Genomic DNA, 24,975 nt, shown 5'->3' with positions numbered 1-24,975 from the left:
ATCTCGACCACTCCGCTCTGCACAAGATCTGCACTGATCACTAGCTCCCATTCACTATTACAGGACTATCATCGGGCTGCTCCCACCCTATGGAATGCCCTTACACGCACAATAAGACTGTCCACTAGCCCCAAACTTTCAAGTGTTCCCTGAAAACTCACCTCTTCAGGCAAGCCTATCATATTTAAGTTCTACACGCATAACCCTCTGAGGCACTTTTGTATTCTATAGCTTCCCTTCTGGAGTTGCAACTTGGTGGGACTGCTATGCTATTACTGGTGCCTGTCCTTGTGTTTCCCTCCTATGTCCCTCTAGACTGTAAGCTTGTAGCAGGGCCGTCTTACCTCCAAACTGGGTAACAGACACACAGACTTGTTTTATCACTGTCTACAATTGTAAAGCGCAACAAAATCTGCTGCACTATATAAGAATATTTCATATTAGTAGTTCTAAATTAGTCATTAGAATATTATGAAATGGGGCATCGTGTATAGAATATTGAGGGGAAAAATGAATTTATTCTATTTTGGAATAAGGCTGTACATAACAATGTGGAAAAAGTGCTGTGAATACTTTCCGGATGCAGTGTGTGTATATAATATATATCGATATCTGAAAATTCTTACCAGTGGAGAGATTTATTTATCTAGTACATTCTAAAAAATGATTGTTAGTGCGATGGGCAACTGCACTGCTGTCCCTGCACTAGGCAGGGTTCAGTAGTGCAGGAACAGCATGTGTTTTTAGAAAAGGGGCATTGCAACCATATGGATCAGCCACCGATGTCACTGATTGGCCAGTATTCAATGTAATTTCTAGCGATATGCAGCGAATCCCGTTTAGGATTCGTTGCACATTCGCAGGGTTCCGGAGGTCCCTGTCACCCTATTCAACGCAGTAGGGGCTCGCAGCCCCAGATGGTGAATTTTAACCCCTACAGTGAACGCTGGCAGGCAGGGAGATGGAAGCCTCCCTGCCTGCGCCGCAGTGTGTGTGTGTGTGTGTCGGGGGGTGGGGGGGGAGGGCTCCTGGGGACACAGTCAGCACAAGCTGCCCCCCTGGGAGAGCTGGCAGGGGACACGGGAATGGGATCCGCTTCACTGGTCCCGCTCGTGCATATGTATATGTGAGCGGGACCAGTGTGAAGTGAATATTTAGTGAGTGTCTCCCGGCTCCCTGAACTAACCACGTTGGCATGGAGTTTATTTTAGAAAGTGTGGCGAGGGGATGCCGACGCGGAAGTAGTGCGCGGCCATGCTGCCGCCGTGAAACTAAACAAGAACCAAAATAGCATGCCCCTTCACAGAATAATATTTCTGATTTTTTTTTATACCAAAAAAGAAACAAAAAAAAACATTATTTTAAAAGATCACTTTCCAGTTCACCTTAAAAAGATTTTGAATGCAAAACGGTGAATCATGGTGAAAATTATGATGAAAGCAGTTCTCTTCTTAGCATTGAATACACTCTCGGCGAATCCCAGTGAAAACCCCATTGAAATACACTAGCGAATTGCAGCGAGCATGAAATGGAGAACTGGCCGGCATTCACTGTTCACATTCGGTGAACAGTGAATACGGTGAATCAGATTTTCAGTGAAAGATTCACCGCAAGGATTGGAAACAGCCCGATTCGCCAAAAAAAAAAAAAAAACCCTGATGAATCGGGAGCATTGAATACTGCCCATTGAAGCATGCCTGGCACCTACAGATGTGCTTGGCTTCCCCCTAGTTAGAAGGTTAAAGTAAGTAGATGCTAAGCACATTGCATCTATTGATGTGGCAATGGTACGGGCAGGATGCTAAAGCTGCAGAGTACATTTTGCCCTTTTAAACATTTGAAGCAGTATACTTACCTGATCCCTGTCGATATCCCTCCCCCTGACTGCCAGTCATCTGTATGTATTCCTCTAAAACAGGCATGTCCAACGTTGGCCCTCCAGATGTTGTGAAACTACACATCCCAGCATGCTTTGCCACAGTTTTGCTATTAGAGAATGCTAAAACTATTGCAAAGCATGCTGGGATGTGTAGTTTCACAACATCTGGAGGGCCAACGTTGGACATGCCTGCTCTAAAACATCAGGAGATTAAAAAAAAGGGTACTTATGTATTATCTGGGCTCCCATGTTAAATGAACCCCATTTTTTCATTCCCCTACTATCCAACTACGCATGGAGTTGATTTTATATAGTGTGGCGAGCGCAGCGAGCCACCGTGCCCGAAGCGTGGCGAGCGCTCACGGTCTCATAAGAAAAACGGGAGCCCAGATATTACCTAAGTACCAAAAAAAGTTTTCTTCCCAGGTGCAGTTACCATTATCAGAAAGATCATTTGTCAATTGTTTCAAATACATTTTCCTCCAAACTTTAAAATTATAATGCAAACAATAATCCATGGTTCTGGCATTCTGATCTGATAACAACACAGTGTGTACAAAAGGGACTACCAGAATTGAGGAGAATCCAGCAATCCAGTGTGTTAACACTAATTAAGCTCTCCCACCTAATATCTGTTACTTAGGCAGTGGACGGAGTCCATTATGGTATTTCTTGCTTTTGCTCCTACCTTACTTGCTTCAGATGGCAGTTTAACTATGGTGGACAATATACTGCCTGTTGACAGACAGATCTTGTTGGTAGGGATGATTAAAAAGTTTGGCAGATTGCTGTATTATCCTCAATTCTCTTACCTAGATTATCTTCTAGCCAAGGCTCTATCACAGGAGTAGTAGTTGGATGTCTTATCCTCGACCTATTACTCTCCTTCAACAATGCTGGATAATAAACTTTGCAAAGTCCACCCTGGTGACCTCACAGCACCTTAAGTTCCTAGGGGTGATTTAACGCGTGTTCCTTCCAGTGGTCATGACCAAGGTGATCCAGGACTAGTACTCCAGCCAAGGTGGTGTCAGTACATCTTCTTGTATTCGCCTCCTGGACAAGATGGTGGGTGGCTTGAAATCCATTAAATTCAGCCACTGCAGGACCTTTCAACTGGACCTTCTGCTTATGGTGGAGGGGGTTGCATCTTCACATGCATTGGACTCTTTTCTACCACCTGTGATGGCTCCAGTCGACACATCTGTTGGCAGACCACCCATTTGGCATATATTTAACTGGGTTCTCATATGCAGTCTCCGTGGCTGGTATGTGGTGGTACTGGACAGTCAGTCGCTGGTCTTGGCACAAATCCTACTTGTTAGTGTTCTGGAAGTTAGAGCAATCTAATCTACTTCAGGTTTGGTTCATTCGGGTCAAGTCAGACTGTGGCATACATCAACAGGCATGGTGAACTTGTATCCTTATAGAAAATATGCTGTGATAATAACTGTTGTATTAATTCCTGGTGTGGACAATTGGAAGGCAGATCACCTCATTCGTCAGGATCTCTTTGGGACGTATTCCACCACCTGGTCGTCTGTTGGGGTATGGCTCATATAGACCTCGTAGTCTCCAGACTCAACCACAACCACCAGGTTCCCCATTACTGTTTCCAGACTCTCGATCCAGCCAGGGTGGCAATGGATGTTCTTACTACTTTGTGACGGTTCCAACTAATTTATTTTTTTCCAGTTCTAGCATGTGCACTCCGTCCCCCACCATTATCCTGGTTGCGTCTTTCTCGCAGACGAACCATGGACTCTCAGATCATATCTTCATTAAGGTTTATTCATTTATCCCTACTTGCAGCTCCTTTGACAACATGGCTGTTGAGACTGCACTCTTAAGATGCAGAGGTGTTTCACAGACTGTTATCCCCACCATGCTTCGAGCACAGATGTGGTTACTTCTGCTCATTAACACCATATCTGGACTTCTCTGGATTTGGCCTCTCTTTGTCCTGCCTACAGCACCTTGGGACTTTAACCAGGTCTTTTATCCAATCAGCTATTTTTGAACCTTTTGGAGTCTGTTTACTTAGAGTTTTTATCATGGAAGACTGCTTTTGATGGCTCTAGCATTAGCTAGAAAGAGTATCTGAACTTGGGCTTTGTCCTGTCATTTGCCCCACCTTGTTTTAAATAAAGATTAGGCTGAGCTATGTACTAAGGCAGGGGTGGGCAATTATTTTGGCAGGGGGGCCGCTTCACACTTCCAATAAATATTCAAGGGCCGCACACATAAATTATTTATATATGTATGTGGAAATGGATATAGAGAGAGCTTGAGATAAACCTCCACCTTAGTGCAAGACTTACTAGTGGGTACAACGTTTTATGATTTGTAAAACAAATTTATTTAAAATATATATAATAAAAATCAGACACTGTGAAAGCTTGACATGATTATTTGACAAAACAAGGTTTCCAATTGGAGTAGAGACCCGAATAGAGACGCAACGCGTTTCGTCTGATCGACTTCTTCAGGGGTTATATGACTCGGTCTTTAGAGCTTGAATAATACAGAATGAGTTTTGAAAAAAACTTCTTGTGATGACATCCAGTGAGATCACAGATCGGTCGAACGTATTGATGGGTCTATTGGTGTTTGACATTCCATAAATTGCCTACAAGGACCAGAAATATACTCCTAGGTGCTTGCCAGTGCCAGGATTTTCAGTCTTTTCATTTCTTGGATGCGGCTCATGCTCTTCACATCTATATAAATCAGACAACTCTTTAATTGTGGTTTATGGTGCTGAAAAGCCTGCATGGCTTGCATCTAAACAGATGCTAGCTTGCTGGATTTTCTTGACAGTCTTAAGCTGGCCATACATCTACAGATTTATTTTCAGATCTGGTTGGTTGAAACAAAAAACATGGTAATATCTGAATGACAGGTTTTGGCAGTTTTCCAGCATTTCAAAGAAAATGGTCAACTGTCATTTGCTCTCATCCATTACCAGGTTTTTGTTCCAACCAGCCAGATCAGACAATAAATCTGTAGATGTATGGCCAGCTTTACTTGTTTGCTTCCATTTTAGCGCATTCTACAACCCTCGGTTGAACCTTCTTGGACAGCTGCTAGAGTGACTTCTGTGTTGCAACTTTGCTATGTGGCTACTTGGTTTGCAACCGGTACTTTTTTTGTTATTTTCTACCTCTTTGACCTCTGATTTTGGCTGCTCTGTTTGAGGTTTCTCAGAATTCACCCTCCCACGGGGGTAGATATTTGTCATGTTTGTATCCAGCTAAGGATCTGGAATAGAGCTTTTTCCAATGTCAGGAGATTTAAACATACTGCCTTGCTGCTATCATTCAAAGACACCAGTCTTTACTTTGTGGAGTGAGTCAGGGTTTCGTGCACATTATTTTAGTTGTCTACAAAACAGCATATTCTGTTAAACTTTACCATTTAGGAACAAGGTAAGGGTATTAGGACCCTACTTGCAAGCTTATCTATAGGCTATGAGAAAAAGGATTCATTTGGTTTGCTTTTAGACCGTTTTTATTTGTTCAGTACAAGAATGGTTTCTGATAAAAGAACTCTGTTTATGGAATTTCATTTAGGAATAAGTATATTTTCATTGAAAGGGTAAGAAATTCCAACATATATCCTGATGCATCCAAGTGACTTTACAGTAGGAGGATGTTATTAGTCATACCAGAATATGTGAGTCAATTTTGTATTTGTGAATCCAGTCCTGGGGTTCACTCTGTGGCCGGGCATGTTGAGTATCTCAAAAGCAGCAAGATAGATGGTACAATCTATCTTGACGTTCTTACCCCTTTAAGTTAAAACCTTCTCCATGTAAATTCCATTACACGTCTTACATCAGGAAACATTCATGGCCCTATTAAATAAAATAGTCTAAAAGCCAGCCACAAAATCCATTCTCGTGTCACACAAGATTAGTCTCCACCCAAAGGCAGTTGTATAGCATGGAAGTGTTAAATCCAAATAGTAATCTGTAGGCTTATATTTCCTATTTCTGTTCCATTCTGAAAGCTGCCAGCCTTCATTATAGAAAGCGTTTGCTAGTTTTGCTTGGTTAGTCATAAGAGATGCTGTGGCTGTAAGACTAGTAGTGTAGGGTGTTATTACCTCAGCGTGTCTGTGCCTTCAACTCACACTAGCCTGCGAGATCATCATTGAAATACATGATTATAGTAACGAGCAGTACATTTTTTATTTTTATAAATTTTGACCGTATATATAAAATCTATGGAACCGAAACATTCTTGTAATGGAATATATTAAATGTTTATTTTTCCCCTGAGTTACCTTTTAAAAATACAATATTTAATATTTATTTATTAACAGGTTCTTATATAGCGCACACATCCTCCGCAGCGCTTTACAGAGATTATTTGAACATTTACATCAGTCCCTGCCCCAGTGGAGCTTACAAGCTTTATTTCCTACCACATGTACATGCGCACAGACATTCTAGGGTTAATTTTGTTAGGAGCCAAATAACCTACCAGTATATTTTTGGAATGTGGGAGGAAACCGGAGTACCCGGAGGAAACCCAGGCAAGTATGTTACTTATTCAGGTTTAGATTTGTTGATCTGTCCTCTAGAACAGTGTATCCCTGGAAGTATGCTGCATACTGGTTGAGGGAACTTAAAAATATTTGTAATGGTGGAAAAAGTAGTAGTCTCCCAGTGGTGGAAAAAATCTCCCGTTGCCGTGGAAACAAACCACATTGCATCAATTCTAGTTCTGTCTGCAGCATCAGCGTGTCCTCATGCTCTTTAATGACCAGCAATCCACTGGGAGCTACCTGCACTGCCCTCAGACATCAGTGATCATCTGCGATGACTCGGGTTAAGTAAGCAGCGGCAGTAATACTACAGGTGTTAGCAGGAACCACGGAGACGGTACAAAGCCTCCATATAAGGACACACATACCGCCTACTTCCACTCCCCTCATACTGTGGATATTTCAAATTGAGACTAGATGGTGGTTAGGGGGGGTTACTTGTAAATTAAAAGTCTATTCAAGGGGTACAGGAGAGAAAAAAAAGTTGGAAACCAGAAAACAGTTACCGAGACAGTCCCAACACCAAAAAGGGAAACATCCTACATGATCCCCAGGCATTGTTCCTGCAGTTACTTAAAATATTAATGTTTAGTCACGTTGGAACAAGTATATGTTTCTATTTGTCTACAGGGCCATTATATAGACACATCAAAAAGGTTGACATAGACAAAAGGTTGAGCCGAAATAGGTCCACCATCATAATTTCCACCATCTTTGTTGCTACAAATATTTTCACTGAAAGTTTTATACATGTATTTGTCCCATAGGGACTAGATAAGTTAGGAAGATAGTAGGTACTTTCAGTACCCCATAAATCTGCAAGTAATGCCCAAATAAAGGGTCATAGATTTGTCACTGAGGGAAGCTGACTGGTATAAAATATTGCCTCTAGCAATAGAACAAATGTTAGTTTTCTAAATTGCAGTAGAAAAATTAGGTTGCTGTTGGTGACACCACTTTTTTCTTTGCTCTCAGTTGTTTAGCATTTGGAGAAAGTGATATTAATATATTCCTCGTACTGTTAAGATAATGTCTTAAAATCTGTGGTGGTGGTGGTGGTGGGGGGGGGGGGGGGGGGGCAGAGTTGTAGGGGGTAAGGGGATTGATGACCACTTATTGACTGTGAATAAATACCCTTGCACAGCATGTAGCTCACATTGGTTAGCCACTTACACAGTTTGTTGGACTTGGCACATGCTAAATCGGATTGCATACAGATGACTGGTGGTTGGGAAGCTGGCGTTCAGAATACTGACTGCAGGGAATCCCAACAGGGATCCGGTACTGTAAGTATACTTGCCTTCCCCATGCCGCCTCTAACACTAATCATTTCTCCCCCGCAGCCAGGCCCAAAGCCTTCCCTGTTGCCTAAAATTAAGCCCCTCTTCCTCGGCCTGATCCTTACCCGCCTCTGTATTTTTACATTTCGCATACCGGCAATTAGAAATTCCTGCACCGTTCTTCTGACGTTTGTTGGGATGTCGGCATTGGCAGAGCCAGATTAAGGTCTAAATGGGCCGGGAGCTGAAAATGATCAAGGGCCTATTATGCGCAATAATAGGGGTTGTGGCCAGCACCTAATAATGTGGGAGGCGTGACCAGTGTTCTGGTTGGGTGGTCTGCTCATAGGTGTGTCTCTATTTTTGTAAATACTTTCAACTAATTATATATGCCTAGAAAAAGCAGGGGGCTGACATAGGAAAAATGCAGGGAGATATCCAAAGGTGCACCCACAGAATGCCGATGTCCTAAGATACTTGCGGGTGAGGCGGCACTCCAGTCATAAAAAAAATACTGAAAGCCAAAACTTGGTAGACAACATTTCAGTACCTTTTATGTGGTCATGTAAGTTTACCACACCATATACCGGGATGCAGTCAATATGCCGGCGGTCGGAATCCTGGTGGTCGAAATACCGATGCCGGAATCCCGACCACCGCAATGCCAGCACTTTGTCCCTCTGTGGGTGTCCCACAGAGGGAGAATAAAATAGTGTGCCGAGCGTAGCAAGGCACCGTGCCCTCTGCTTGGCGAGTGCAGCGAGCCCGAAAGGGGGAGCGATCCACAGCCCCCCCTTGTCGGCATTGCGGCGGTCGGGAGTCCGGCGTCGGTATTTCGACCACCAGCATATCATACCGGACCCCATATATCCCTTAGACAAATCATGCAACACAATAGTAACCCCTTTATACTGTACACACCCCTTTAAACTCTTACACATTATGCCACATGGAATGATTAAAAAATTCACTCTGACTGAGCAAAAATTCACACTATGGTTCACGGATTGAGTCAAAATTCACGTTATGCCACACAGATTAGGGCAAAATTCACATTCTGCCACATGGATTGAGCCAAAATACACACTATACCAAACAGATTGAGCAATAATGCACAATATGATTCATAAACGGGCATTGCGCGCCATAGGTGTGCATTAAAAATTACACCATAATATCCATTACATGTTAAGCCACACACCATAATGTCCATTACGTATTAAGCCAAACACCATAATGCGTATTAAAAATTATGCTACATAAGTGCTGCTTACCTATATGCTCATTGCCAGAGTTTCCATGCTCATTGCCATGTAGGATTACATGCTCATTGCTAAGGGGGAATACATGCTTGTGGTAACTGAGGGACAGCCGACGCCAGGCAGAAATGACAGCCGGACAGAGAGCAGGGGGCTGCCCGGCTGTATTCAGAGCAATGTAGGTCCCAGCTATTTGATATACCCCTTTCACACCAGAAAATGCAGGGATTTACCCAGGAATATTGACCCAGGATCATGCAGGGACATTCCCGGACTGGCCCCTTTTACACCAGCCTAGTTCCTGCATTTTCTGGCGTGAGGAGTAGAGAAAACTACCCTCCCCCCTTTAAACAACCAGCTATATCTTCGGAACCAACTGGCCCATTTACACAAGGGATTCTAATTATTTTCAAATGAATTTGGTCCTGTGAAACTGGGCCATTTGGTTCCAGAGAAATCTGTCCTCAAACAACATGAACAGCCATGAATTTACATTTCAAAAATGAAAAAATAAAATAAAATCGGTTTACACAAAATATCTCTAGAACCAATGAACCCATATGGACCAGCCTGGTATCAGATTGAAGGCCCAGCAATTTGGGTTAGACTGAGATCAACCTTGAGCTTCTGTGATGCCGTTGGAACCAGGTGGGAGTCGGAATTTGCGGGTCTCATGTTATCCTATGGGGAAAACGTTCCAGCTTTGCCTGGCAGTATCTCCGGTTCAAGCTACAAAATGGGCCGATTTAGAGAGTGGGCCTGGAGCTGTAGCTCCATCAGGCCCATTGTTAATCCGGCTCTGGGCATTGGTATAGTGAACACCAGCATCCTGACCACCAGGATGCTGAATTCATTCCCAAAATGTAGAATGTAAGGAGAAACTGGAGCAACAATTTCTCTTTTTGGGACTTGCTTCAGTTAAGAAATGTGTGCAAGTGAAGGTATTTCTGTTTTTTTATTTGAATAAAGATTCGTCTATGTACATTGTATTTAACAATCATTGAATAACGTATTCAATTATATATTTTATCACTATTTAGGTTAGTCTGCACCTGTTTTTTTCTGCCTCACATTCTTTCACCACCAATGCTGCAATCTACTTTACATCATGCCCCAGGATGCCTGTTGTCTGCAACTGCAATAATGCTGAATTATGAATGTTGATACTTTACTTAACCAATCTTAAAACCACTCTGGCTCTGTGTTATTCACTACCATTTGGAGTGGTGTACGAGTTGAACTGAAACAGCAGAACAGTAGAATATTGCCTCCCCCCAGCTCTGTAAACTATGAATATACTCACTGATGTCAAAATACAAAGTCTAGCAAGCAAGCATTTTTAATAAACTAGAAAAAGCAGATAAAGTAATATATGGGTGTGACTTATTTGTTATGACTCCATCCCCATTGGAATTTGTTGATGTAAACTTTTTGGATGCTGTCTGCTAAATGTATCTGCATTGGGGGTAATTGAAGTGTGTATTGATCTTCCCTTTCCTGGACAGCAAATGCTTAATGATCATTGCATGTTTGACACTATCAAACAGCAGTTGGTAGTTATAAGCAGTCTTAAGATGGGACTTACTGGACGATCCAATAGTTATTATTCTGATTTAGCTCTGCAGGTATCTACTGTACTTCTTTTACGAAGTGTATCCATTAATATTCTAATTTTTTTTTTTTGCTGTGTTGCAACTTGATGCCACCCCTTTCACGTGCTTTTCGTAAAGGCTGAACATTTAGGCCTGGTTCTTTTGGCTCTGGACTGTTTAGTAGATTTTATTTTTTTCCAGTTGTGTTTTTAAAAAAAAAAATTTGCATGGTATATTTATTAAGCAGCATGTTTTCAGGCTGATGGCCATTGACATGATTTGACTGAGGTTTCTTGGTGCACAATAATATTTAATTGACTTTCTAAAAAGAACCTGCTGTTGATCCTAATCTGTTTCTAAACCCGATCTTTCCTTAGAACCTGCTGTGGTTTACAAGACTCCTAGCGGCAATCTGTTTAATTTTGAACATCTTCTCAATATGACTGAAGTGTAGACTTGGCCATTTCAAAACCTTGAGGGGGAAATTTACTAAAATGTGTATTCTACTTCACATGTAATGTTGCTATTGACAATCAATCAGAATCTACTTATTTATTTAGCACCCTCTAGAACAGGCATTCCCAAGGCACACCAACAGTGCAGGTTTTAGTGATATCCAGGCTTCAGCACAGATGGTTTCATTAGAATCCCTCAGATACTAATTAAGTCACCTGTGCTCAAGCCTGGATATCACTAAAACCTGCACTGTTGGTGTGCCTTGAGGACTGTAGTTGGGAATGCCTGCTTTAGAAGATAGTAGACAGGATCTGATTAGTTGCCCATAGCAACATCACATGTGAAGTAGAATACACATCTTCGTAAATTTCCCCGATTTCTTTTATTTTTCGGCCATTTTGTTGTATTTTCCCTAGATTGCTTTTGACCATTGTCCTGTTTCTTAATTCAGTCTTACACCAGCCAGTTGTTGTACAAATTTTATTTTTTCTTCTCTCAAGAATACTCAATCAATTTGATTGTGAGGTGTTGTCCAGGTCCTCTGATTACAAATCAGTTATTGATGGCTGGTACAAGGTCTTTATATTTATGTACTATATTTTGTTTTAACATGACATTCTACATTTCCGTTATGTTTGTCTGTCCAAGAGACATTGTACCAGAAAATGTTTAAAAAAAAAAAAGGTACTCTTTACTTAGTGCGGCGCCCGTCGCGGGCATCGCGGGTACATTAATGTATGGCCGCGACGCGACCGACGCGATGCCCGCGATTTCCCATTGAAACCAATGTTAAACAGGGAAATCGTGTCGGTCGCGGCCGGCCATAAATGCACCCGCGATGCCCGCGACGCGATGCTCACGATTTCCCATAGGGAACAATGTTAAAAGTCGCGATGGACCCGATTTTAGTGTTAAATGGCTCAATCAACCCGATTTGGCCATAGGAATCAATGTTAAATGGGCCACAGAGCCCATTAACCCTTAATTGTCCCCCCAAATTTTTAACGCCACCCCATGATCCACGCCAACCCGAGACGTGGCGAGCGCAGCGAGCCCGCGAGGGGCGGGGGTACGCGTCCTCCGACCTTTTCATGCCCTACTATCCACGTCGGCGTGGTGTGAGAATATAATAGTGTGGCGAGCGCAGCGAGCCACCGAGCCCGAAGCGTGGCGAGCGGACGCGGATACCTTCACAGGTAGACGCGTCCCCTCGCGGGCTTCACAGGTGTCCGTGGCGACCCGGACACCTGTGAAGGCCGCGAGGGGACGCGTCTACCTGTGAAGGTATCCGCGTCCCCTCGCGGGGCTCGCTGCGCTCGCCACGCTTCGGGCTCGGTGGCTCGCTGCGCTCGCCACACTATTATATTCTCACACCACGCCGACGTGGATAGTAGGGCATGAAAAGGTCGGAGGACGCGTACCGCCGCCCCTCGCGGGCTCGCTGCGCTCGCCACGCTTCGGGTTGGCGTGGATCGTGGGGTGGCGTTAAAAATTTTTGGGGACATTTAAGGGTTAATTGGGCCTAATTCAGGGTTAATATGGCCAAATCGGGTCAATTGAGCCATTTAACAGTGAAATCGCGGTCAATCAGCCTTTTTTAACATTGTTCCCTATGGGAAAATCGCGGGCATCGCGACCATCCAATTTTACCCGCGATGCCCGCGATTACCGCGATCACCGCGATTTTTACCCGCGATGACCACGATTTTGATCGGTGGCGCCGTGCTAAGTAAAGAGTACCAAAAAAAATCTCCTTTTTCTTGTTGGTCTCTTGATATTAGGGATTTCCCTGGCTTTCCTTTCCTGAAAACATTGGTGTTAAGCCTTTTTTTATTTTTGATTTACATGCCTATACACACTAGGCGACACCTATCCACCGCCAATATAATTATCAGCTGCGGGTATAATTATCGGGCGGGATTATTGAGTGTACACACTGAATGTTATCAGTAAACAATATGATGTGCTGAAGCACGAATCGTTCAGCACACATTGCTGGCACACATGCGCTGCACCAGCGATGTTTGCTGAGCTCTGTGCAGGCCAGTGTACTTTGGTGAGAAAACACTGGCAATGACTGCACACAGTCAAGATCTAGTCAGGTGAGATTGAGGCAAGGGTGATGTGCTCTTAATTTCTAAGTAATCTAGTCAAATCAATTAAAAATATCCCTAAAATCGCCCCATGTGTATGGGGGTTACCAATGCAGGTTTTCATCATATACCCATATTTCATCACAGGTGATGTATTTAGTACCACAGTTATTTTGATTTAACCAAAGATATAATTAATACCTTACCTGTTGTGCCTTGAGGACCATGGTTGGGAATCCCTGCTGTAGAGAGAGGATCAGTTTTGTAGCTTCTGGATTGTTTAGGATTTATACAAGAATCATATGTTCTAAATTATGTATGAATTTGTCAAACTACCCTTTCAATTAAGATTTGGGAAATGTTTGAATGTTCAGAGTGTTGTGCCTTTTCTCCTTGGCATGGTGTTAACATGATTGTTCTCTAGAATTGCAGAACACAAAACCCTTATAGTCTACATAATCTTTCTTTTGCAGTGACAGTGATAGTCTTTTTTTAGTTTCCCGAGTGTTACAGTGATTCATGAGGGTTGGAGATTCCTAGAACTGCTTTCATCATATAATTGTCACCTGGATATCCCACCCTGCCCTGAAATGTTTTGAGTATCTATGGGGGTACTAGTACCCCTGGTTGAGAACCACTGCTTTATAACACAGAGATGCTAGCTTTTCCTGATAATAAAATATTTAAATAAACTTGACTACAAAGAAGGCACTTAAGTTACAATGGTTTATATAGAAACGTCATTAGGTCAACACACCTAAGGTCCACATGCATTGGGTAGACCACTGAAGGTTGTTGTGGGCCTAGGTTGACATGGGCTTAGTTCCACAGGGTCATTAGGTCAACATTAGGCAAGGTTGACAGTCAAAAGGTCGACATGGAGTTATTCGCAGTTATTTTGAGCCGACTTGCTGACAGGCGATATTTTATGCCCTACCATTCACTAGGGCCTAAATGGGAGAATAAAATAGTGTGGCGGTGCACCAATACGTTGTCCATGTTGACCTTTTGACTGTTAACCTTTACCATGTCGACCTACTGCTTGTATCATACAGTTAATATGAGCAGATAGAGATTGTAGGTGGGGAGACAGAGTTAAGGGTGGTAGGGTATCAGAGCTCATGAATGGGCTTGGAGTGTTCCTGTGTGTTGACAGTCACAATCTGTTTGCATTGGGTCAACTATTCAATATTAGTGGTTTGTTATGTGCAAGCAGTACTGTAAAGTAACTTCTACATAGGATGTTGATCTGTTCAGCTTCTTTGATAGAGTAAAATATTGTTCATCATCCAGAGCAGTGAACAAATTGGCTATCTGTCTAGGCTTGGTTCCAGTTAGTGTGATTTCAACTACATATTTGTGTGCCCTTTTTGTATCTCTCAAATCCTCCTCAATCTATAAAATCCAAGAATGTTCTAAGCTGTAAAGCATTAGCTGCCATGTTCTATTGGCTTCCCGCCTGTGCCTAACTGTGATGCACCTACTGAACTTCTTGCTAACTATTGAAAATGCTATTTTTTTACTTGGCATTCATTACATGGGCAATTTGATTGTCTTTCTGTAGGAGGTATATATCAAAAGTAAATAGTTGTCATTTTCCATGCGCTAGGCAGATGATGCCAGTGACTGGCTTCATGGCCTGTGTTTTGAAAAAAGGAAATATTTCTATCTTGGATGTTAATTTCAATTTTGGGATGCCAAATGACATGGTTGAAAGGAATGCTGCTCGTGCATAAATCATACCCATTTAAAGTTGTAATGTGATATCAAAGTTCTTTTTGACCGTGTTGTCCATATTCTTGATTTTTTTTATTTGTTATCCTGTTGTACAATGTATTGGCCTATAGATATCTCCCGAAAATTGTGTTTTCTTGCATACGTAGATGCCGTCTAAAGTGATGGACACTATTCTGTTGTTAGTGCCGCTGGGCGCTTATTACTGATCACGCATATCTTGCCAAAATGTACCAGGACACGCTGCTGGGTGGAATGCTAAATGCCACCTAGTGTTCATTCTAGCACCCGCTATCTTTGAAAACGGGTGCTAGAATGACAGTGACACCCCAGTCAGGGAACAGGAACTGCATGGGTTTTCAAAGATAGCGGGTGCTAGAATGAACACTACCACCCCTGGAGGATTCTAGCAGAGATCATTTACACTTAAACATTTGAATAGCTCTTTGTAACATTAGACTGGTGTTGCGGCAACACAAAACAATTGAATTCTCCCGTAATGTGTAAATCAGCTTGCTTTTAATTTGAAAGTTTCGTTGTCTTAAGAGTCGAGCATCAATCTTATGGTTTAATTTTAGCAAACATGGGTTTGCGGTTTGCAAAGTTTTAATTGTTTTTGTGTACATTTTAGAATTTTGTGTATTGAAAGTTATTAACCTCTTTTAAGACAGTCACACAAACCTTGCTTTGTGTATAATAACTCTTATGATTCAAAAATCATATTCATATGCACAGTATACACAGTAGATTAGTGGCATTGGAAAATATTTATCAATCACTTAAACCTCCAAGCTCATCCCCCCCCCCCCCATCTTCCGAAATCTCTTTCTGCATATTAGACATTTTCCATCTTTGTTGATGCATTAACGTGGCTTACCAATCTATACAATTCCCTATGAAAGTGTGTACACATATGCATGTGAATGTAACTGCAAAATGATCCTATGATGTAGGTACATTTAAATAAGTTTAAAGCTGGGAACACACTAAATAATATGTACCCAACACCCAGGGGTGATGCCACCATCAGCAAGTGCATACATACTTGTCAATGTCAGCCGCGAGGCAGGTGCCAATTAACCAGCGATCGTGGGTAATTGGAAACCGCCCTATGTATGATTTCACATTGGTGTAGTAAATATTGTGAGCTGATATGGAAGGTATTCTACAACAATTTTTGTGTCTTTCTCTAAGAGGGTGATATACAGTAGTTGGTTTTTTTTGCTCCGCACTAATAAATCGGTGCCTTATAGAGCAATTCAATTAATTATCCTGATGTCACATAGAATTAGATCCGGTTTAGCTGCTTCAAGTTCACTTTTCAGTAAGAGGTTACAGTTTTATAAAACCATATGTCTGTGGCTATGTTAAAACTTTCTTTGTAATGTAATGGTTTTTTTGGATCTTGCTTATATATTTTAGATACTGATACATCTGCTGCTCTTAACCTTTATTTTAAAAGAAACAGCAAATCTTAAATTGCATACTATTACAGAATGTTTTGGTGGGAGAGGGCTAATGGGTTAATGTGTAAGATTGGTTATTGCTGTGTTCATGTTTTATCATGTTTTTTTTTTTTTAATTATAGCTATTTGGAAAAATACGAAAAAGTTCATCACTTTGGAGAAGATGATGAAGAAGTACAGCCTGGTAATCTTAAACCACAGCTCCCAATTGGTGCAATACCATGCGCCTACAATTACCAGCAGCATGTTGTGCCAGGTAAATTGATCAGTCTAGCGTGTTTGTATAATAACCAGTGCATGGAGAGAGTCTGCTGCTATAATTTATGAAAAATTTGACTAATTTTATTATAGAAGTGTTAACCTCCATCTCTGGTTTCTGCTCGTCCTCCTTATGAATTTGTTCTCCTGGTACTTTATATGTTAGTTAGGCGCCCACTAAGCTATTTGCTTGGGGCTCGCTTGCTACGCTCGTGTTAAACACATGTAATTTGAGCTGGATGCCTCGGATTCTGATGAGAAGGGCCAAAATCGCACTAGTGGATAAGTACCTTTTTAAGATTTAATTTCCACTTCACAGATTTGAAACTATTTTTTTTAAATATCATTCTGATTCTAAATATAAAATAACAATTTGTATTAATGTAAACCTGTGGAAACGGTTTCCCAACATATAGAATAGATCTTTCTTTTGGGATTCCATGCAATCTTTCTTTGTATTTTGTGCCTGGTAATGTGATAAATAGCCGGGGCCCACAACCTCTTTGGGTCACCCTTCTTCTAATGCTGTCTTGCCCTTGTGTGCTTGATAAAATGACATGTATAAGATTTAGATAACTTGATCGTTTTTTTTTTTATATTTTGTGAAAATAATGTCCAGTTATCATACCTTATTTTTAAAATATTTTTTTCTTGTTCAATCTAGATTATTTGCGACAAAGTTATGGGCTTACCATGGACTTCAATACACCAAATGATTATAACAAACTGGTGCTTTCACTTTTATCTGGACTCCCTAATGAAGTGGACTTTGCAATTAATGTTTGCACACTTCTTTCTAATGAAAGCAAGCATGTAATGCAGCTTGAAAAGGACCCAAAAATTATCACCCTGTTACTTGCTAATGCTGGTGTATTTGATGATAGTAAGTATACCTTCTTTTTTTTCTGATTTGCATTGTAATTTTTTTTTCCTTTTGGCTATTTCTTTAAAATGTAAGGATCATTGATACAGAATTTGTCCCAAACAATTATTTTACTTCACGTGCTTATATTTGCTCTGCTCCCATCTTCTCACTTCCCCCGATAGTATGATGGTGGTAATGGTTGCTGTCCTTCCATCTGTCTGCAGAAAAAGATGTGATGTGTACAGTGCTGTCTTTTTCCAACAGGCGGCATTGATGACAACCAGCAGTGCAGACAGTGAGCACAAGCAGTATGGATGAGACCTGTACAGTCACAGGATCTCTGGGCTCCAGGTAAATAAATTGAACACGTGAAGTATGACTTATACAGAAAAAAAAGTATGGTGCTGTAGAAATACACAATATATTAAATGGTTGTGTGTTGCTGTATAATCCTACCTCACGTGTTCATTTGTTTAAATGGATACGGACAAGCTTAGTCTTTTCTGTATAAATGTTCATAAACTTCAGTTGGTGAGACCGAACACCAGAATGGGGATGAAATAGAACCTAGTGACTTGATCTTGGGTGGTTGATGGTGCCAGGCAGGATGGATTTTTATCTTTGATACTGAAGATCTACCTGGGAATTTTTATGGATGTGGTACAAAGCAAAAAGTGAGTTGAACTGGAGTGTGGACTAAAAGATCGACTAAGAATAGGTCACGTGCAATAAGACAGGGTTAAAAAGTTTGACATGGTTGACTCTCTTCTTGCTGTTATTTTGTCATTTTAAGAACGTTAGACAAAAAGTGGAAATGTGTACCCTCGCTGGCTCGCTTTGCATGCCACACTTCATACAAGGTGACTCACTCTGCCACCACTACACTTGGCACTATTCCCATTCATAGTCCAGAAGGATGTATGAAAACAACAAACGTGTCGACCGTATGCTTATATCCTTTTACATGTAAACCTTTTGTACCAATCAACCTAATGCATGTCAACCTATGGAATGTCTGTCTATCATGCGGAACCCATTTCATTGCTTTGGAAGCAAAGGCTTTGTGCATGAGCGAGGTCAGAGGAGAATGATCAGACTGGAACCATGACTAAAATGACCATGCACTTAAAATGCACATCAAATAGTTTTATGTAGAGGAGCATCTCATTGTAGTTTAGCGAGGATTCCCTAAACTACAACTAACCGTGCTAGGCTTCTGAGGTGCCCTGCACAGGGTAAGGCTGCCCTGCAGTCTGGAACCCTCCCTCCAATGTAGCTACAAAATTTTACGGGTGCATTGCTAAAGTGCGAGCAGCTACGCTACATAGTGAAGTGCTCGCACATTATTGACTGGCCGTACTGCCAAGCTGCTAGACCAGGCACAGGCCAACCATGTTTTGGGTCGAAGCGGCTGTTCGTTTGTCCGGCCTGCCCCGCAAAATGGTTGATCATCACCCCTTGCTGCATCACCTTCGCTCTCTGGTACTACTTAAACAGATCACTTGTGATTACAGTTTCAGGGCTCGTGCATGTGCGGAAATCACCAAATAGCAATTCCCACTTCTGTGCATGGGTCTGAGTCAGGTGTGAAATCTATAGTCCTCAGATATACCTTACTAAACCAAAAAATAACATAACCTTTTCAGTGGCATATATAAGGATTGTGTGGTAAAGTAATGTCATTTTGTCTTTTAATATTTTGCACCATTTTATTGCTTTTAAGCCAAAACTAAATTCCTTGTTCAGATGCTTTGGATTTATTTAGTTGTATGTGCTGTCTACAGATATTACCAAGTGCATTTTTTTTTAAATTTGACTGTCATCTAGTAGTGTTTACAGCACAAAGATTCTATCTGAAGGTATGTGTATTCAGTGCAGAGAGAACAGCAGAGCAATATTATATCTCAGCACAACAAAAACTAATATTCTTGACGAGGCATGTCGTGTCTGAAAGATTGGATGGAATCAAGAGAGGAAATTTACATCAGAATGTAGAAAAACATATTCTCTCTCCATTCTCGCTTCAAGGTCCAAATTTGATCCGATTTTCACTAATCCTGGCATTAAAACCTTTACCCGGCTCATGGAGCAGCAAGGAGAGATGTTGTCCCAAACATCCGGATTGTATTCTTTACATCATAACCTCTCAGTGTTAGAAAAGAAAGCCCTTGAATCATTCAGCCCGCAAGGACATAATAATTTGTGGTGCAGATAAGGGCGGAGCTGTGGTAGTATTGGATTTAGTGGATTATCGGAAAGAATGTGATTGGCTATTAAGGGATTCCTCAACATATGGCCGCCTTCAAAAAGACCCCACATGGGGCTTCAAATTGGAATTGGATGCTATCCTTAACCAGGCTGCACGAGATGGCTACATATCCTTAGAGCTTACACAGGCACTGATGGTGGATTTTCCCAGAGTTCCCCTCTTTTATTCAATCCCGAAGATGCTCAAGGGTTTACGGCAGGGGTGGCCAAACCTGTCCTCAAGATCTACCAATGGTGCATGTTTTCCAGGCAACCTGTGGATCTATAGTAGGAATTAATGCAGCATGTTTGAAAATGTGAGTTAGTAATGACTACAGCTGTGCACCAGCTAGGTAACCTGGAAAACGTGGACCTTTGGTAGATCTCGAGGACCGGTTTGACTACCCCTGGTTTACGGGATCCCCCTGGCCGCCCTATTATTTCGGCCCGGGGCTATCTGTAACACCAGGTGTCTGTTTATTTGGACAGTTTACTTAATCCGTGTGTCCAAGCTTTGCCGTCTTATTTAAAGGACACAAATTCTTTGTTGGTTCTTTTGAGGGACCTTTACCTTACAAAGGACTTTTCGACTATTTCTTGTTTGTGTACTGCTGATGTCACCAGCCTCTATACCTGTCTTCCACATGATGCAAGTGTGGAGACTGTCAGGCATCTTTTGTTTAATAACCCTATGTACCTTGGTCCACCAGTTGAGTTTTTTTATTCAGTATCTTACTGTAGTCCTGACCAAGAATTATTTTCTACATGATGGGAATTTCTTCATACAGCAACTGGGTGTTTCCATGGGGTCAGCAGTGGCCCAGGCCTACGCCAACACATACATGTATGAAGTGGAACAAGGGTTATTCTATAATGGAAGTCAGCTCATAGATGAGGTAGTATTATACTACCGATATATCGATGACCTACTTATTTTCTGGTCTGGCGGTTGTGAGTCTCTGAGTCAGCTTTTGAATGAACATAATGCTACGGACAGTGTTATTAAATTAACAACTCACATTAACCCATCCAATGTCCAGTTTTTGGATGTAGATATTACCTTAAAATCTGAACATTTAACCACCGCCCTTTACACAAAGTCTACAGACAGGAACACCCTGCTTCGGCACAATAGTTCCCACCCGTTACCATTGCGACGAGGTATGCCGTACTCACAATTGTTGCGGGTACGATGAATCAGCTCTGAGGAATCTGAGGTGCCTAAAGCCCTGGATTCCATGGTCGAAAAATTTGTCCAACGAGGCTATCGGTGATCCACCCTGACACCTATTAAAACCAAGGTACTTAACACTCCTAGAGATGTCACTCTATTGGCTAAAAAAGACCATGGGAAGGCTGACTCTGGTCACAAATTTCCGTGGGTTAATAAATTCACAGTGTATAGTAAAAACAACACTGGTAATGCCAAGAAATGGTGGCCGATAGTTTCTTCAGACAAAGACCTCCCGTTATTGTACAACACCCACCTTATGCCTAGCTATACTAGACAACCAAACCTCAAAGATTGCTTAGTTAAGCTAGATATAACGGGTTGGGACCAGGAAGCACCCAAACATTTCCTAACCAGAAAAAATGTATGCTTCCGGTGTTTGGGGTGTGCCACATGTAGAACCATCTGGACTGGTGACAAATTTTGTCACCCTCTTTCTGATAATAAATTTTTCTTACCATCAAGTATCACTTGACCTGTAGTTCAACTTACATCATTTATCTTCTAACATGTCCCTGTGGCTTGTCCTATGTGGGGAAGACCCAGCGTCAATTTAAAGAACACATTGCCCTGCATAGGACAGCCATTAATTAGGCCATACAGACCGGTCATAGTAATCAGTTGCCCGCCATTGCCTCTTAAAACATCATACGGTCAAAAATATAAATTTGATTATCATCGATCCTGTTCCTAAAACACTTGGGGGCGGTAATAGGAATAAAACCTTATTACAATGGGAGAGTAGGTGGATTTTTGTATTTGGGACCTTGGCTCCACAAGGCTTCAATGAGACCTTGGGATTACAGTGTTCTCTATAAAATAGTCCTCTGTTGTTATATATTGGTTATTATAGGCGGGTGGAAAAAGCTGTTTACTTTTGACTGGTGTGATATTCTGGTTCAAATTCTGGGACTTAGACAGATACAGCATACACAATTACAGCCTCCCTGTCTCTAACCCACTGGCCCAGTATACCCTCTGTCACCTGGCCACTTACTAGCACCAGCAGCCCTTGCCCTAACATGCTTTAAGAAATAATTATATTCCCACCAGCCGAGAGTAGTTACCAACCTGATATCTCGATCATTGTAGAGAACACAACAATTAATCCTAGTCCACAAGCTCGCTGCCTAGGGGTCATCCTCAACTCGGAACTGTCCTTCATTCCTCATATTCAATCTGTCTCTAAATCATGTTACATGCATCTAAAAAAAACATATACAAAATTCATCCGTACCTTACACAAGACACTGCAAAAACTGTAATTCATGCGCTCATTATATCATGCATTGATTATTGGAAAAGCCTCCTTACCGGTCTTCCTAAGAAAAGACTCTCACCGCTACAATCCATTTTGAATGCAGCTGCAAGGCTGATCTTCCTGGCTAGACGCTCATCGTCTGCTGATCCACTCTGTCAGTCCCTCAATTGGTTGCCTGTATATTACGGCATTCAATATTAAATACTTCAACTTGCATACAACGCCATTACTCTGACTACACCGACTTATATCTCTTTGCTTATTTCAAAATATATCCCCACACAACATCTCCTATCTGCACAAGATCTGCATCTCTTTCACACTCATTACTCGCTCCCACTTAAAGGCCCATACACACTTGAAGATTTTCATCTCAAAAGACTTTGCCAAAATCTTTGATAGATATATCTGTCACCAAAGTGGTGCCACCCTGACACCTATTAAAACCAAGGTACTTAATACTCCTAGAGATGTCACTCTATTGGCTAAAAAAGACCATGGGAAGGCTGACTCTGGTCACAAATTTCCGTGGGTTAATAAATTCACAGTGTATAGTAAAAACAACACTGGTAATGCCAAGAAATGGTGGCCGATAGTTTCTTCAGACAAAGACCTCCCGTTATTGTACAACACCCACCTTATGCCTAGCTATACTAGACAACCAAACCTCAAAGATTGCTTAGTTAAGCTAGATATAACGGGTTGGGACCAGGAAGCACCCAAACATTTCCTAACCAGAAAAAATGTATGCTTCCGGTGTTTGGGGTGTGCCACATGTAGAACCATCTGGACTGGTGACAAATTTTGTCACCCTCTTTCTGATAATAAATTTTTCTTACCATCAAGTATCACTTGACCTGTAGTTCAACTTACATCATTTATCTTCTAACATGTCCCTGTGGCTTGTCCTATGTGGGGAAGACCCAGCGTCAATTTAAAGAACACATTGCCCTGCATAGGACAGCCATTAATTAGGCCATACAGACCGGTCATAGTAATCAGTTGCCCGCCATTGCCTCTTAAAACATCATACGGTCAAAAATATAAATTTGATTATCATCGATCCTGTTCCTAAAACACTTGGGGGCGGTAATAGGAATAAAACCTTATTACAATGGGAGAGTAGGTGGATTTTTGTATTTGGGACCTTGGCTCCACAAGGCTTCAATGAGACCTTGGGATTACAGTGTTCTCTATAAAATAGTCCTCTGTTGTTATATATTGGTTATTATAGGCGGGTGGAAAAAGCTGTTTACTTTTGACTGGTGTGATATTCTGGTTCAAATTCTGGGACTTAGACAGATACAGCATACACAATTACAGCCTCCCTGTCTCTAACCCACTGGCCCAGTATACCCTCTGTCACCTGGCCACTTACTAGCACCAGCAGCCCTTGCCCTAACATGCTTTAAGAAATAATTATATTCCCACCAGCCGAGAGTAGTTACCAACCTGATATCTCGATCATTGTAGAGAACACAACAATTAATCCTAGTCCACAAGCTCGCTGCCTAGGGGTCATCCTCAACTCGGAACTGTCCTTCATTCCTCATATTCAATCTGTCTCTAAATCATGTTACATGCATCTAAAAAAAACATATACAAAATTCATCCGTACCTTACACAAGACACTGCAAAAACTGTAATTCATGCGCTCATTATATCATGTATTGATTATTGGAAAAGCCTCCTTACCGGTCTTCCTAAGAAAAGACTCTCACCGCTACAATCCATTTTGAATGCAGCTGCAAGGCTGATCTTCCTGGCTAGACGCTCATCGTCTGCTGATCCACTCTGTCAGTCCCTCAATTGGTTGCCTGTATATTACGGCATTCAATATTAAATACTTCAACTTGCATACAACGCCATTACTCTGACTACACCGACTTATATCTCTTTGCTTATTTCAAAATATATCCCCACACAACATCTCCTATCTGCACAAGATCTGCATCTCTTTCACACTCATTACTCGCTCCCACTTAAAGGCCCATACACACTTGAAGATTTTCATCTCAAAAGACTTTGCCAAAATCTTTGATAGATATATCTGTCACCAAAGTGGTGCGTAGACACTGAGCTATTTTCTCCAAAGAGCAAGAGATTTTCAGGAGGCGAAAGACTTTGCTGAAAATCTTTCATTATAAATGGGCTGGGTTTGAATTCCAAGGGTTCCATATATACCGTACATTGGTGGCAGTGGGCATATAAATATATGAACACATTGGTGGGCAGTGTTGGCGGTAATGAATACATTGCTGGCCTGCGCAATAATGTGGGCAGTGTTGGCGCTAATTTATGCATTGCTGGCACAGACCAGCAATGTATATGTTACCGCCAACACTGCCCACCAATGTTTATATATTTATATACCAACTGCCAGCAATGGATATTTATTTAAATGCAAACTGCCAACCTATGTATTTATTTAAATGGCATGCGCGTACTAGATGGGGGGGCACAACTCCCCCCTGGAGTGACTCGGCGGCCATTGCCACATCACCAGTCACCCTTGTGGAGCAACGTGGCAGCCCTCGCGCATCACCCAGCCCCCCCCCCTCCCCGTGGAGCCATGCAGCGCCATCCGCATTACCCACCAGCCCCTTCCCTCCTTGCGAAGGGGGGGAGGGGGAATGGTGTGTGTGTCAGTGGGACGGTCCGCCAGGCTGAAAGTGGTTACTCTTTCAGCCTGGCAGCGCACACACTCGGCTATGATAGATGAAAAACCATCCATCATCACCACATCTGCTGGTAATACCAGCAGATGAACCACTTTTCTAGCGATGATGCGGGAGCGCGCATC

The 24,975-nt window shown here is 41.9% G+C and overlaps 1 protein-coding gene across 1 annotated transcript in view; it reads left to right on the top strand.

The window, feature by feature from the left end:
• Positions 1 to 24,975, top strand: part of ARID2 (AT-rich interaction domain 2) — an 89,991-nt gene that overhangs the window by 20,886 nt on the left and 44,130 nt on the right. Inside the window, exons 4-5 of the mRNA XM_083182655.1 lie at positions 16,433 to 16,566; positions 17,233 to 17,451. Coding sequence (XP_083038781.1) covers positions 16,433 to 16,566; positions 17,233 to 17,451 — 353 coding nt within the window. The remainder of the gene's footprint in view (positions 1 to 16,432; positions 16,567 to 17,232; positions 17,452 to 24,975) is intronic.

The sequence above is a fragment of the Crinia signifera genome, chromosome 4, assembly GCF_055691185.1.
Source record: "Crinia signifera chromosome 4, ASM5569118v1, whole genome shotgun sequence".
NCBI classification, from domain to species: domain Eukaryota; kingdom Metazoa; phylum Chordata; class Amphibia; order Anura; family Myobatrachidae; genus Crinia; species Crinia signifera.
The sequence above is the reverse complement of the archived record's forward strand: the minus strand, read 5'-3'. Positions and strand labels throughout refer to the sequence as shown.